At 32.5% G+C, this 14,349-nt stretch overlaps 2 protein-coding genes across 2 annotated transcripts; one reads left to right on the top strand and one right to left on the bottom strand.

The window, feature by feature from the left end:
- Positions 1-354: 354 nt before the first annotated feature.
- LOC122600833 (zinc finger CCCH domain-containing protein 22) lies at positions 355-4,919 on the top strand. The gene is made up of 4 exons (XM_043773608.1): positions 355-580; positions 2,210-2,575; positions 2,756-2,816; positions 3,699-4,919. The coding sequence occupies exons 1-4, from the start codon at positions 452-454 to the stop codon at positions 4,688-4,690; spliced, it is 1,548 nt and encodes a 515-aa protein (XP_043629543.1). The 5' UTR covers positions 355-451; the 3' UTR covers positions 4,691-4,919.
- A 4,589-nt stretch (positions 4,920-9,508) lies between these two features.
- On the bottom strand, positions 9,509-11,214 carry LOC122602018 (CBL-interacting serine/threonine-protein kinase 5-like). The gene has a single exon (XM_043774755.1). The coding sequence runs from the start codon at positions 10,980-10,982 to the stop codon at positions 9,615-9,617; it is 1,368 nt and encodes a 455-aa protein (XP_043630690.1). The 5' UTR covers positions 10,983-11,214; the 3' UTR covers positions 9,509-9,614.
- Between the last annotated feature and the right edge of the window lie 3,135 nt (positions 11,215-14,349).

Raw genomic sequence — 14,349 nt, forward strand, 5'->3', positions numbered from 1 at the left:
TGTTGTCGCCACCAAAGCCAGTCGTCGCCCTCACTACCATCAACAATCATCACCGCCACCACCCATCATTGATGCCACCATCATTACTATCACCGCCACACCAGCGTTGCTTTAGGTTGGTTCTACTCTAATATCAAATCAAACATATAGCTCAAAAAAATATAACTTGAAAACTATAACAATAACATATTAACATTACTAATCGGCAAAATATTTAGACACAAACCATATATTCACACCGGTCTAATTCTACATCTGTAGGTTTTCAAAATAATCTATTCTAAGTAAATTGAGCAAATTAAAATATTAAAAAAAAAAAAAAAAACAATAACCTATACAAACGCACCTTATGTTGTTGTTACCGCATACATCATACATACGACCTAGCAAATCAGAACCAGTTTCTATGAACAGGTTCTGTTCTTTAATAAATCAACAATAAATTGAAAAAATGGCGGACGATGCAGAAAGAAGGCTTCTTGAAGATCAACTCGAGCTTCAATTACAAGAACAAAAAGAATCAATCGCTGCCCTTGATGAAGCCCTTGCTTCCGACCCACATAATCCTGAAATCCTTGAGGTATTTCTTAATCTACACAATACCCATGTTTTTTATTTTATGTTTTGTTTTAGCTCAAAAGGTGTTCTTTAAGGTTGAAAAGTGTTCAGATTTTGTGGGTAACTTAGAATTTGTGGGATTTGTTAGTTCCAAGTTGAATGTTGCGTAGAAGTGTGACAAAATGATTTAAAGTATTCGACTTTGATGTCGTTGCCTATCTGAAAGACTCGTAATTGGAGTATTTTGAGTGTGATTTATAATAGAATAGTATGTATTATTGGTACCCCTACTGAATAAGGTGGAAACTAATGACGAGGAATTACTCGAATAGAAGGCGCTGGCATATCTAAAGATAATGAAACTTTACGTCTTTAGGAGACACATGCTTTGCATAATCATGATGACTTAAGTTTTAGTTTATAACGATGATTGTGAGCATAACGTACCACCAAACAAGAGAAGTGAGGTTTTGATACCAGCATTAATGATCGGGGTTTTGACACAACAACTTCTCTTTTTGTTGTGAATAATCCAACGTAGATCCAAAGGTTGTTAAGGTGTGACCGCGTCTTGTAGGCTCATCCATTTCTCGCCCAACTTTATAGAACACCTTGAATGCCCCTGGATCTACATTGTTGACTTTTCACAGATTGAATTTTCAGATAAAAAGATTATTGCAGTGCTTGAGGATATCAACACGCGTCCATTTCCATTCAATATAGAATTGCCACTTCCTAACCATGGCAGGACTTTTTTTTTATTTTATTTTTTTTTGCTTTGTGATCTAGTGTATGAGCCTACAGTAAATTGAAGTTACAATAGGAGTTAAGTGTAACTTATAAGTATAATGTTTCATTACCTTCAAGTATTCCAACTGATTTTAGTTGAGTTTTTATTTCTATGCCTCTTAATGTGTTTTGCAGTCATTTGCTTCCATATTTTTAGTTTAAAAACAGTATTTCTCTCACAAGATTGTAAATTTTATTCAAAAGTTGTTTATGGATTGACTATGACTGCGATATGTGTACATTCTGAATGTACTATAAAATCTCCATTCACAAGTTTATAAAAACCCGCCTTTTTATCTAGAAGTCAATTTTGAGATTGTGCTATATCGGTTTCTTGTTTTTTGATCATACTTACCAGTCCATGGCCTAGAAATAAACTCATCATCAATTGTCATTTGTATCATTTCAACATTGAAAAGGTTTGCAACTTTGCATACTGCCAGCAGCTCTTGTTAGTTGCACTAGTATTTCTTTTCTCTTGTATCTACAATTTGTCAGATCACAACTCACTCTGTGTATATTAGTATATCACTTTATAATAATTTTTTTTCTTTTGAATATGCATAGAATGATTTTACACTAATAAGTAATATGCAAATTGCAATGCATAATTTGTTGTGTCATATGAATGCCCGTTTTAGTCTTATGAGAGTGTTGTCTTCTTTGGCTAAAATATTCAACGATTTTGCCCAAACATGCCTGTGAATAAAATAGATGTCATGTGGACAGATCATGTTGATACAAATTTTGTCTTCAAGGATGACAAAAAAGATACCTAATGCATTACTCCATATAACATAAAAGTCAGGAATTTCAAATATATTAAAGGTATATTGATAATCATATATATGCGTTTAATCAGGTGCATGCAGAGCTTCTTCAATCTATCAAAGATGCCGAAGAGGGTCTATTTGTTCTCAAACGGGCTAGGTTATTAAAAGAAGTTGATATTCTACAGATGAAGAATGACGGTGGTAATAGGGAGAACCAAGATCCTATTGACTCCAAAGATGTAAAAGTGGAACCATTGAAGGAAGCTGAAGATGTGAATCAAGACATTCTCGATTCCAAACAAACAGAAGTGGAAACGCTGAAGGAATACTCTGTTGGGTCAAAATGTAGATTCCGCCACTCTGATGGACGATGGTATGATGGTTTGATTGTTTCAATGGAAGGTCGTAATGGTGCAAAAGTTTCATTCCTTACTCCAACATCGGAGAACCAGTTGGTAGGTGTACTAAACCAATTCTGGTCCACATTATTAGCTTACAGGCGATGAAACATCTTGCTGCACTAGTCCTTATATTGGTACAAGGGTTTAATTTGTTGAATTTTGTATGTAATAACAGAAGGGAAGATTATATGTTTACCATGTTCAACCGACTAATAGTACACCACCTAAATGCAGATTTGCAAGTTTTTCTTACAGCAGCGGTGTCGATTTGGTACCCAGTGCCGCTCGTCCCATGGTGCATATACTCTCTTATCTGTACTTCTGTACTACTATATAAAAATTTTACACCCCCTTGTTGAAAGTTTGATAATTTGGATATTGGAAATACCCATATTATCCCTCTTACCACTTTACATATATCCCTTATCTCTTAAAATATATCTACAACCCCCTTTACATCAATTACCTACGCCACTCAACTCCACCACCACCAACAGTCACCACCATTACCACCACCATCAAGTCGTCGCCATCACCACCAGTCACCGCCACCACCACACCGCCTTCGCATTGTGTGGGCACCCCTCTACTGTAATTCTAATTGGTGGACCTTCAGACTTTACAGGGGGAAAAGGAAATTGAGCTGGTAAAGAAGGTTGGGTAACTTTTTAAACTGGGTAATTCTTTGGTATGAACACAGCAGGTCTTGTTGGTTCGTCCTAAAATATTTTCTGTCAAAGCTATCTATAAATAATTAGTGTGCCAAATATTCACAAAAGTTTATTATGAGTTATTCTTTAGGAGGTTGTATGTTTCCATAATACACCTTGGGGGTAACCTATTACCTATTATGCTAATGTAAGATTATTTTACCTGTTTGACCTGTTAAACCATCTCTAAGGTGGTCTAGTGGTAAGGCTTCCTAAAAGTCCCATAAGAGACTAGGGTTCGAACCTCACTAGTTAAACATCTTGAGGAATGCCGGTTAGGCCGCGTACATCAAAGTAAAGGACTCGACTTTCCCCTGGTAGCATGTACAGGGATCCCTCTCTGGTAACTCGTTTTTGACCCATTAGAGATTAAACTTAACTTGAATCGTGCCTTACATTAGTTAATAGGTCGAAATGACCACATCTTATGCTAAATAGTCATATGTTCTTTTGTTTATTTGACCCAGGCATTGATCTTCCTTTATCCTCGTTGAAAAAATATAGTCCTACAACATGGAATCAGTCATTGGTGGGATCCAATGTATGGGCTACCTCTGATAGTAAAACCGGAATCTGGCGGGAAGCTGAACTTGAGTCATGGGATGATGAACTCGGGGTGGGCCAGGTTGTTTTTCGAAACGATGGTAGCTCTTCCAGCGTTGGAAACGAGTCTGTATCTTTGTCTGAATATGCCCAAATGACTGATGAAGATGATAGTGATTCATATTCAGAGTCAGATCAAGACGATCTTGCCGATTGTGAAATAGAAGACACTCCTGAAGGTTTAGGATTTCTTGGGAGCTCAAATCTTCAAAGAGGCATACAAACCGAAACTGCCATTTTTGCAACATGGGAAAATCACACCCGGGGTATAGCTTCTAAGATGATGGCTAACATGGGTTTTCGTGAAGGAATGGGCTTGGGTGTGAAAGGTCAAGGAAGAGTGGACCCCATTGCGGTTAAAGTGTTGCCTCCAAAGCAGTCTCTTGATCATGCTTTAAAATCAGCTGAAAATAAAGATAATCAAGAGAAAAAACGAAACAGAGGTGGGAAGAGAAAACGTGATAAAAAATTCGCAGCAGCAGCTAAAGCTGCAAAACAACAAGAGGAACCCGAGTCAGATATTTTTAGTCTTATAAACACACAATTAGCCAAGCATGATGAAGCATTGAAAGTTGGATCAGTCAAGAAACAACAAAAGAAAGATTTACAGATGGGTAAGAATAGTGACAGACGGGCTCTGGTTGCTTTTGAGGATGAGGTGAAGGAGTTCCGAGGCAGAGTTCAAAAACTAGAAGAGATGGTAACTCGAAACAAGAAAGAGAAGGTGGTTTATGAGGCAGCTCTTAGGAAGCTGAATGAGACCCGTAAAGCTTTGGCAGATGTTGAAGCAGCTCATGCATCGGCTTCTAATGCTGTTTCCAGCAAAGAGAAGGAGAAGAGATGGCTTAAGTTCTAATGGGAATTTAACATTGTTTGTATCATTATTCTTTAAGAAATATGAATGTAATTTATTTGCTACAAATCTACAATAAGCTACTAGGTTCATTTCTTCATGAGATTTTAGATTGTTATTTATCTACATATAGCTGGAGTGGAAAATGTAGTTAATACTAAAAAAATTTATCTACTGTTCAAGAAGTAATATAAAGGCCGAAAATCTGGTGAGATCATATGTTTAATAGTTATATGGCTTTTTGGATCCTATTTTTTTTGTACATCATATGGATGCTTTTATGGATTTCTGGTTTCATCTTGTTTAACATTTTCTATCTGCTTTTATGCTAATTTTTCATTATTAAATGCTGACAAGGTTTTTTTTCTTCTGGTGGCTAAATGTAGATTGGAACACGGGTTTCTGAGTACAACGTTCAAGAACAGAGGATCCAACTGAAAGTTAGAACCTGTAGTCAGAAGTAGGTAATTTCTAAGTTCATACTTTGAGATGACAAAATGGATGGGTTGGGTGACAGGGTTAAAATGGGTTTTGGTCAAAAGGGTGTATTCTTGTGCGAGGTGATTTGTGTTGACTGCTAGCCACTTTTGTCCAAAAGTTCTATATCAAATATATAATGGTAAAAAATATTATTTCAATAATCTCTATCTCTATACTAAATAAAAGATAATTGTCTTTTAAAAATATTTTTAGAAAAATTGTGATGTGGCAAGTCTACATATTTTTTAAAAAGGTTTTTATTTTACTTATGATGTCATAAATAATTTACAATATTTTTAATTAAAAATAGCTCACTAAATACTTATTTAAAGTTCCTAATCTTTTATTACAAACAAAGAAATTTTTTTTTATAATTATTATGTTATTAAATTTTTTTATAATTATTATGTTTTTCAATTTATCATCTCCATATCGATTTATAATTAATAACAAAAATTACATGCATATTTTATAGTTTTATAAATTTAATTAAAACGCTCGGTTAAACCCGGGTAAATTCGCTAGTAACTTAAATGAGGAAGTTATTTTCTCAACAATCCAGATTTATTTCCCTATCCTACTGGTCAAAAAATGGGCCCCTGCTTCACAAATATGGTGGGCTCTTGTGTTGTGAACATGGCCCAAGGGCCTAAGGGATCTTTTCATATCAGCGTAATCTTTTCATTCTGTTTTTGTGTATGATGGACAAACTATCCTACTAAATGGATGTTGATCTCGTTTTCAGGCTTAACCTTTTTGGCAAATGTCGACGTTAAAATACGAGTAATAATGTGTTTTTGAAAGCATTTTCGCAAGTTGCCAAAGATAACGAAGTTTTCTCGATAAGATTAGATATCTTTTGATGAAAACCCGATAAAGGACAGTTGCGTAGATGTGTGAAATGTAAGTCGTTATCACGATGACAGTTTTATGTTTGTCAAATGTAGGGTTATCAATTGAAAATCGACTCTTATCCATGTTCGTAGTTGTGGAGTTTAAGTGCCCACATCTATACATATTTGAAGTATATGTATGTATCTATTTATTGAAATTGAAATTATAAAATGTTCATTCATTAAAGTTATATGTTTGATTTAGTCGACGTGTCCTCGTGGTCTCTATTTAATCATAAACAAATGGAGAATCAAATGGACAGCCAAAGATAAATCTAAAATCATTTGCTTCAAAGTTGTTGTCCCATGATTTTTGGATGGCACCTTCATATATTATAAACTATTAACAATTCATAGTTTATATGTATGTATGCCAACTATGTTGATACAAAGTTTGTATGAAGAAAAGTTCTAAAATGTTAATAATGAGTAATAAATATGTTGGAGATTGAGATTGTACTTATTTTCTGTAATATGAGAATTTGGATATATTTTTAGAAAAACTAGCCTGGTATCTGCGCGTTGCGGCGGTTGGAAGACAGCTGTCAATATTAGAAAAACCCTTGTTGATGGTGAGGAATCCGGCGACGGTGGTTGGGGGCGGTGAATCCGGGGAGAGAGAGAGAGTGAGAGATAGAGGTTGTGATTTAGTTGTTGATGGTGATGAATTGATGGCAAGGGTTGCGATAGGGAGATCGGCTGGAAAAAGTGATGTGTTTTTTTTTATGGTTTTTTTTTAGGGTTTAAATTTTGATAGGGGTAATTTCGGAATTTAGAAAAGGATGTATAAAATACAATGTAATTAAGGAAGGTATAATGGGAATAAAAAAAAGTGCTTAAAACTTAATCCTAATACCCTTTATAAGGGTTTATAGATGTCCATTTAATAGACATTAATGAAATACAAAAGCATTTTATAATTAACATACTCTTGTGAAGCTAACAACAGAACTGGGTAAATAGTTTATGCATGCTATGGACATACAGTAAAACCTTTATAAATTAATAATGTTGGGACCGAAGTTTTTTATAAATTTATCGAGATATTATTATATCGATAATTTAATAAATTATTAATTTAAAGATGTCCATGTATGACCTTCAAAAATTCCCTTTTTAACTTTCATTTTCAATTTATGTTCACACATTAAATTAAATGAACTTGTCAAGTGCATTGTTTTAAGTTAAAGATAGATTTTAAAATCACATAAACTATGGCTTATTAACTAAAAGGTGTAAAGAAATCAACCATGACCAATCAACAAAGAAAATTGTTATGCAAGTATAAGTGATATCATCAAGGGTGTACTCAACAAGATTTGGTGTAGTGGGGTGACAAAACTTTCGATCCAAAAGTTAGTCAAACTACAATATCAAAAACTCTCAAGAGATTATCGGCCACAACACTTCACAACTTTTTGTTACAATACAAGAAGACAATGCTTTAACTCTTAAATGTAATGAGAAAATTTAAAGATGAACTCAATATAGATTCCATGTTCCAAAAAAAAAACAATCTATAGATACATTTTTGCTAGACAATGTTAAAATTTATAAATATTTAAGTCATTATTAATTTATAGTTTTATTGGGACTAATATATTTACATTTGGGTTTCAAAAAAATTATTATCTTATTATTTTATTAATTGAGGTCCAATTTTATACTGGTCTCAAGTTGGGACTGGACAAATTATTAGTTTTATCGAGGTTATTATTTCATCGAGTATTAAATTATAGAGGTTCTACTATACATTTTAAACTCTACATTTTTTAATCTTTCAATAACTATGTGACTAAAATTTTATCCCTAATGAACAACTAAAACAATATTGTGCATATTCTGTTATTATAATGCTATTTTCTGCTAATCAATGTTCAATGATTATGATATTTTAGACAGCTTGTATTTGACTTATTAGTTATTTAATTTAACTTAATGATAATATTGACATTCCAAAAAATAACATAATGATATTAAACGCAATTAAATGTTTGTCCTAAAATAACTCAATTACACGTATTCATGAATCATGACAATATATACATTCATCCCATACACAATTGATTGTGACATTAACTTATTGGATATTTATAATGCTGCAAATAAAAAATAATGATCATGATCATTAAAATACACCAGTTTTTTTTTAATTTGTTTGATGGCAACTTTCTAGTGGACAACTTTGCTTTGAATGTCGGGGCTTCATGGCTATATTGCACATAATCTGGAAGCATCATTTGACTATTTCTTATTTCTTGAACTATTTTATTCAAATACATACATTATTCAGTATAAACAATAAAAACTCAATTAATAATAGAAGGGGCCAGTATGTAATTAGCTCATTTAGCATAAATTTTTGTTTTTTAAAAAAGGTCCAGAGTTTATTTAGCAAATAAGATTATTTGAGATAGTAGTATAAAAATAAAATAGATTTGTTGTTAAAAATATCTAATTAATCAAAGAGATTATTCTTGAAATATTTTTTGAGATAGGTATAAGCATAGAACCTCTTAAGAAATACCAATAATATAATAAGACATTTTGAGTATTGCCTAAGATTTATTCGATATATAATGTAATTTGTATAGTACTAGAAGTTTGACTATATATAGTCTTGTTCATATCTCATTATTTAAAAAGAACCTGGATCGAAGCAAAAAGCGATAATGAAAGTCTTATATATGATACTAATTAAAATCTAGACTTTATTTGATCTAATTATAAACAACTAACTTAAGTGGGTTAGTCACTAGTTTACCTTAAGGTAGTTTAAAGGAAGAGTTTTTCTTTCTAAGATCTTATATACTAATTAACAAAGTAAGGTTTTCTTCTTCGAGAATTTAAATAAAGATTTGTTATTGTCGAAAAGCTTTGTAACATCTAACTCACTTAAGACAACGTTTATACATCCAAATATGCATAAATAATTCACTACTTTAAAAAACAAGTTTATGCCCATATTGATCGGGGTATCTACCTCTCTCTGGTTGGTTTCATAGATCCGTATATTTTATTCGAGGGTACGACTCCCTCATGTCGACGGATTTATGATTTAGCGCAGTGGCGCACCGATCTCTTTTTTTCAACATTAGCGTACCGATCAGGCGATCACTAACAATCGATTTCTCCTATATTATTAAAGACTATATGTTCAAACAACTTGGTCCAGTCATTATTCATTTTGTACGAAAGATAACATTGAACAAGAAAGTCTACCTTTTTTTATATAAAAAAAAAAAAAAAAATCCCACATGGGATGCTTCTTTATATATCTGCTCTAGATCGAGCACTACTTTGAAGTGTTACAAGATTAAGGGAGTTGCAACTACAAAGTCTATTATAACTTCTCTAACTATTAAGTTACAAGATTAAATCACAAACACAAATTTATAAGTTAATTTGTTGCCTAATAAAAACAAACAACTAATTAACAAGTTCTAAATGACATCCAAATCTTTTTTGAACATATATTGCAAATCACCAATTAGCAAGAATGCAAGATCAAAACATATATAGAATAAACTAACACGAGTATTTGGCAAAAACAATTAATTAGAACAAACACTACCATCACCATCCACACTGGAATTACAATCATCTCCTTGCCAGGTCCAAACAATATCCTTCAACCCTGGCCTAACTTCTTCTTCACAAAACTTTTCATACTCCAATGTATCACCGGAATCTTTACTAAACTCGACCACCGTCATCTCCGCAGCCACCTCAAACACCTCCGCGGTCACTGCCAACACCCCTTTTCGTCCTTCTTCCGTTCCTTCCATCTTCACTTTAAAATCATCCTCTTTTTCAACCTGAAACCTCATTTCACGCGCTAGTTTTTCTAGCCTTTCAACAATGGCTGCAGCCGAAAACTTTGAAGTAAATATTGAAGCCACTTTCTTCTTCTCTTTAGTCTCAAACAAAGTTGACAAGTCAAACCCAGAAGACATAGACGAAATCAACTCAAACGCATTGAAAAACGATGGAGATGATGTAGATTTTTTTAGTGTCCCCGGATTTGACAGCAAATCCGGGGACGAACCAGAAACTGTTATTAATTGTTTATTCAATCTAAAAGAACGTGGCCGTGATAAGCCTTTTCTGTACCACGGCACACGCATAATCCCTTGGATGGAGATCCGTCTTTCAGGATCCGCCATCAATAATTTGGAGATGAGTTTCCGCGTCTCTGGACTAAACCAGGGCGGAAACTCATACTCTGCTTTAAAAATCTTTCTATAAAGACACATCAAATTCTCATCATGAAAAGGCAAAAAACCAGCCAACAAGACATACAACACAACACCACATGACCAAATATCGGCTTTTGCCCCGTCATAGCCTTTTTTTCTAAGCACCTCAGGTGCCACATAAGCCGGTGTCCCACATTGCGTGTGTAACAAACCATCTATCTTTTTTTGCTCATTCAAAGCCGAAAAACCAAAATCAGTAATTTTTAAATCATCATTTCCATTAAGCAACAAGTTTTCTGGCTTAATGTCGCGGTGTGATACACCACGACTATGACAAAAGTCAACTGCACTTATCAGTTGCACGAAATATTTTCGTGCAACATCTTCTTTTAACCTTCCACCATTTGATACCTTAGCAAATAGCTCACCACCTGATACATATTCCATAACATAATAAATTTTGGATTTAGTAGCCAAGACTTCATGTAATTCGACTATATTTGGATGTCGAACAAGGCGTGTAGCTGAGATCTCACGTTGGATTTGTTCAACCATGCCTTGATCTTTAACTTGATCTTTGTTTATGACTTTTATTGCAACACTTTCACCTGTTGATATTTCACGACCATAGTAAACTTTAGCAAATGTACCTTTCCCTATAAGTCTTCCTTTTTCATATTTGCCTCCTAACAACATGTCGTGTTTCTGGTCTTCCATGATCATATGATGATAAATTTAATTTTGTTAGAGTGTCATGAAAGAATGATTTTGGAGAGAGGGATTTTGAAGTGGTTATTGAGGAATTTTTGTTTTGTTTTGTTTGGGTGTTTTTTTTAATAGATGCTTTGTTGTATAGATTAAGAATGGGTTGAAGATTGGTAAATGGGCGGCAAGACAGAGTAGAAAGAGGGATCTATTTTCATTTTTTATTCAGGGTTTCATGTATTTCACGTTATCCGGATTCTTTGGATATTTTTTTTTTCCTTATCCTTGAGTGGTCAATTTATTAATAGTAGGTGGAAATGAAAGTTTTAATATTCGGTAATGGTAGTAAAGTGGGGTTTTGGGTCGTCTTCGGCCCAAAAAAGTCATTTTTTATGAGTTATGAAAATTTTTATAAGTTTTTCGGGTTCTTTTTATTTTGTTTTTTAAATAACTTGTGGCCGATTTATATTTTAGGGCATGTTTGAATTTTGCTTGTCTATTTATATGATTTTAAGTATGAGGTAATGATCAGACTTTAATATATCAAAAATTTATTTTTCCTCATACACCTGTGTCTTAGTATGAAATTTTCAAACTTTCGATATTCTATTTGAATCAACGAATTAGAAAGAATGGTTCATGTTATTCTTTGAATGAACAGGTTCAATGGTTTATCTCTCGTTTTCGTTTGCGTCAAATACATGTTTTTTTTTATTATTAGGCTATCATGAACGGATACTAAATGCTTGTAGTGTAACATGTTTATATTTTATTTTCTATACATACAAAAGTCATGCAATCTATGATCTATCCGTACATCGTACGGGTATTAATACTAGTTAACAACATAAATTATCTGTATGCGGTCTTATGTATTACATCTAATCTACGCTACAATAATAACCATCTGTATATGGATCTTATTGTCTTAAGATTTAATAAATTTAGAATTATTTTACCTCTTAAATACAAAAGTCGTGCAATGTATAATTAATCCGTACATCGTACGAGTATTAATACTAGTTAACAATATAAATTATCTGTATACAGTCTTATGTATGACATCTAATCTACACTACAATAATAACGATATGTACATGGATCTTATTGTGTCTTAAAATTTAACAAATTTAAGTAAAATAAAACAATTATTTTACCTCTAAACATGCTTACAAATTAAATCGAAGAATCTTATGTTGATACTAAAAAATTTATGTTTGATTATAAGATGGAAAATAAATAATATATGGATATTCTTTACAAAACATAGATGTATTATGTATACATAAGAAGTAAAAGATAATGAAAAATGAATTTAATATGACTAAGTATATCCTTTATAAATAGTAAAGTACATGTTTAAAAGCATAATATGCAACCAAATTAAACAATAAAATACATGTTTAAAAACATATTATATAACCATGAATTTGTGTTAGGTGGATTACATGCATCTTGCTTTTTATTATAGAATTCTGCTTTTATGTTTTCATCGTTTTTTTTTTTTTTTTTATGATTTTAGATTATTCTTTTATCATAAAGATTTCATATAAGGGTTCAACTATTGAGTGCGATTGTTTTATTTTTGATAAATATATATCAGTTTTTATTTGGTTTTTGGGTTTTCTTAACATAATAATTTTATTAATTGTTAGAATCAAGTACACGTGTATGATATTGTGTTCTTCGTATTGTCCTCTAAAGAAAGAAAACAGCTACTCTTGTCAACACGTCAACACGTAAACAAGATAAATGAGACCCGGTCGCAACGCGGGTGTGTATCCCCTAGTTTTCTTTATAACACTAGACGTATGGGCGCGTGATGCAGCGGCGATAATAGTACCGACGATAGTGTAGGGACGACAACAGTGGTGGGGGCGATGTGCGATGGTGGTGGTGTGGTGGTGAATGTAAATTAATTGATGTGAGGGTGGTTAATATGGTTATTAAGATCAATGTTTTGAATTATTTCATTAAATGTATTATAGGTATATAGGTGAAAATGTTTAAATTACTGAATAATAAAGATGGATAATATGGTAATTTCAAAGTCTTAATTGTTTAGGGGAAGGGGGGGTGTAGTTTGTTTTATATAGTATTATAGACTAGATTGATGCTCGCGAAATGCAACGGCAATGTGGCAGTGGCGATGTGGTTATTGTGGTTGGCAATGTAATATTTTTTGCGGTGAGATGTGAAAGGGGGAGGATGGGGACGAATTGTGAATTAGGGTTTTTCCTATGTATTTCTGTGTGAGGGAGAGATAAAGAGAATTTTTTTTAAAAATATTTTAGTCATAATTTATAAAATAAAAATAAGGATAGTATATAGAAAAAACACCAATTGCATATACAAATAAATTAACTAAGCATATCATTTGTAAGTTCATTGAACATAGTTTATCGTGAATTCGTGATTCCCATGTTCTTCCATTTAGACATACGACATACCAAATTATATTATATATAAAAAAATATTAAAGCATGATATATTAAATAATGTAACTGTAATTATTATATACAATATATGATATGATATTATATATATATACACGAATATGGTACTCGAGCAATGCGGCAGTGATGACATTAGCTGTAATGTGGTGGCGTCGACCGATGGTGATGGTGTCGGCGTCAAATGGTGTAATTAATTGTCCAAAGATATTTGATTTTTAAGGATAGTGAATATTTATCGAATGATTGTCTAAGTTAATTAATTAAGGGTAAAATGATAATTTTACATGTACCAAAATTGTAAACTTTTCAACATAGAGGCATAATTTTTTTATAGTAGTATAGATATATAACTTTATGAACGACAATTATTTAAATAGTGTGTATATATTTAAAAAAAAAAGTAAATGAGTGGTATTCAGACATGTCTAATGACTATCATTCTCATACATGGGTCACAAGATATAATTTTTTCATTTGTCTTTGTCAAGATTTGAACTTGTGACTTGCAGCATTCATCTGTTGGCATGTATGCTCACATAGTGACGGTACCAGTTGATCTATGATCAATTGGTTATATAAGTATTTGATATGTTCAAATTATCCTTAATACATATTACACAATCTATTACTCGTCCCTCAAAATCTTTTATATTATCACCCAAAATACCGTCTGTATCAATATATCATCGTCCCTTGTAAAGTTGTAATACTTACGATAGCTACATCCCTTCCCTTACTAATATATAAGAGTTAATTTTATATAGATCTCTCTTAGACCACTAAATATCCATTAAAACATAGTACTATATTAAATCCTAACTTTAAGCTATACATAAAGATATGGTTATTAATAACTTGTTATATAAAAAGAAAACTAATATTGTGTATAATATTTTCAGAACTTATATCAAATTTCACTTTATTACCAT

This window comes from Erigeron canadensis, chromosome 5, assembly GCF_010389155.1.
Source record: "Erigeron canadensis isolate Cc75 chromosome 5, C_canadensis_v1, whole genome shotgun sequence".
In the NCBI taxonomy this organism is placed as follows: domain Eukaryota; kingdom Viridiplantae; phylum Streptophyta; class Magnoliopsida; order Asterales; family Asteraceae; genus Erigeron; species Erigeron canadensis.

Bases quoted from the DNA above. Each gene is read 5' to 3' on its own strand.
- LOC122600833 (XM_043773608.1), top strand. From the start codon at position 452: ATGGCGGACGATGCAGAAAGAAGGCTTCTTGAAGATCAACTCGAGCTT. The intron at 581-2,209 runs GTATTTCTTAAT...GCGTTTAATCAG, and splicing joins ATAATCCTGAAATCCTTGAG to GTGCATGCAGAGCTTCTTCA. The intron at 2,576-2,755 runs GTAGGTGTACTA...ACCTAAATGCAG, and splicing joins CAACATCGGAGAACCAGTTG to ATTTGCAAGTTTTTCTTACA.
- LOC122602018 (XM_043774755.1), bottom strand. From the start codon at position 10,982: ATGATCATGGAAGACCAGAAACACGACATGTTGTTAGGAGGCAAATAT.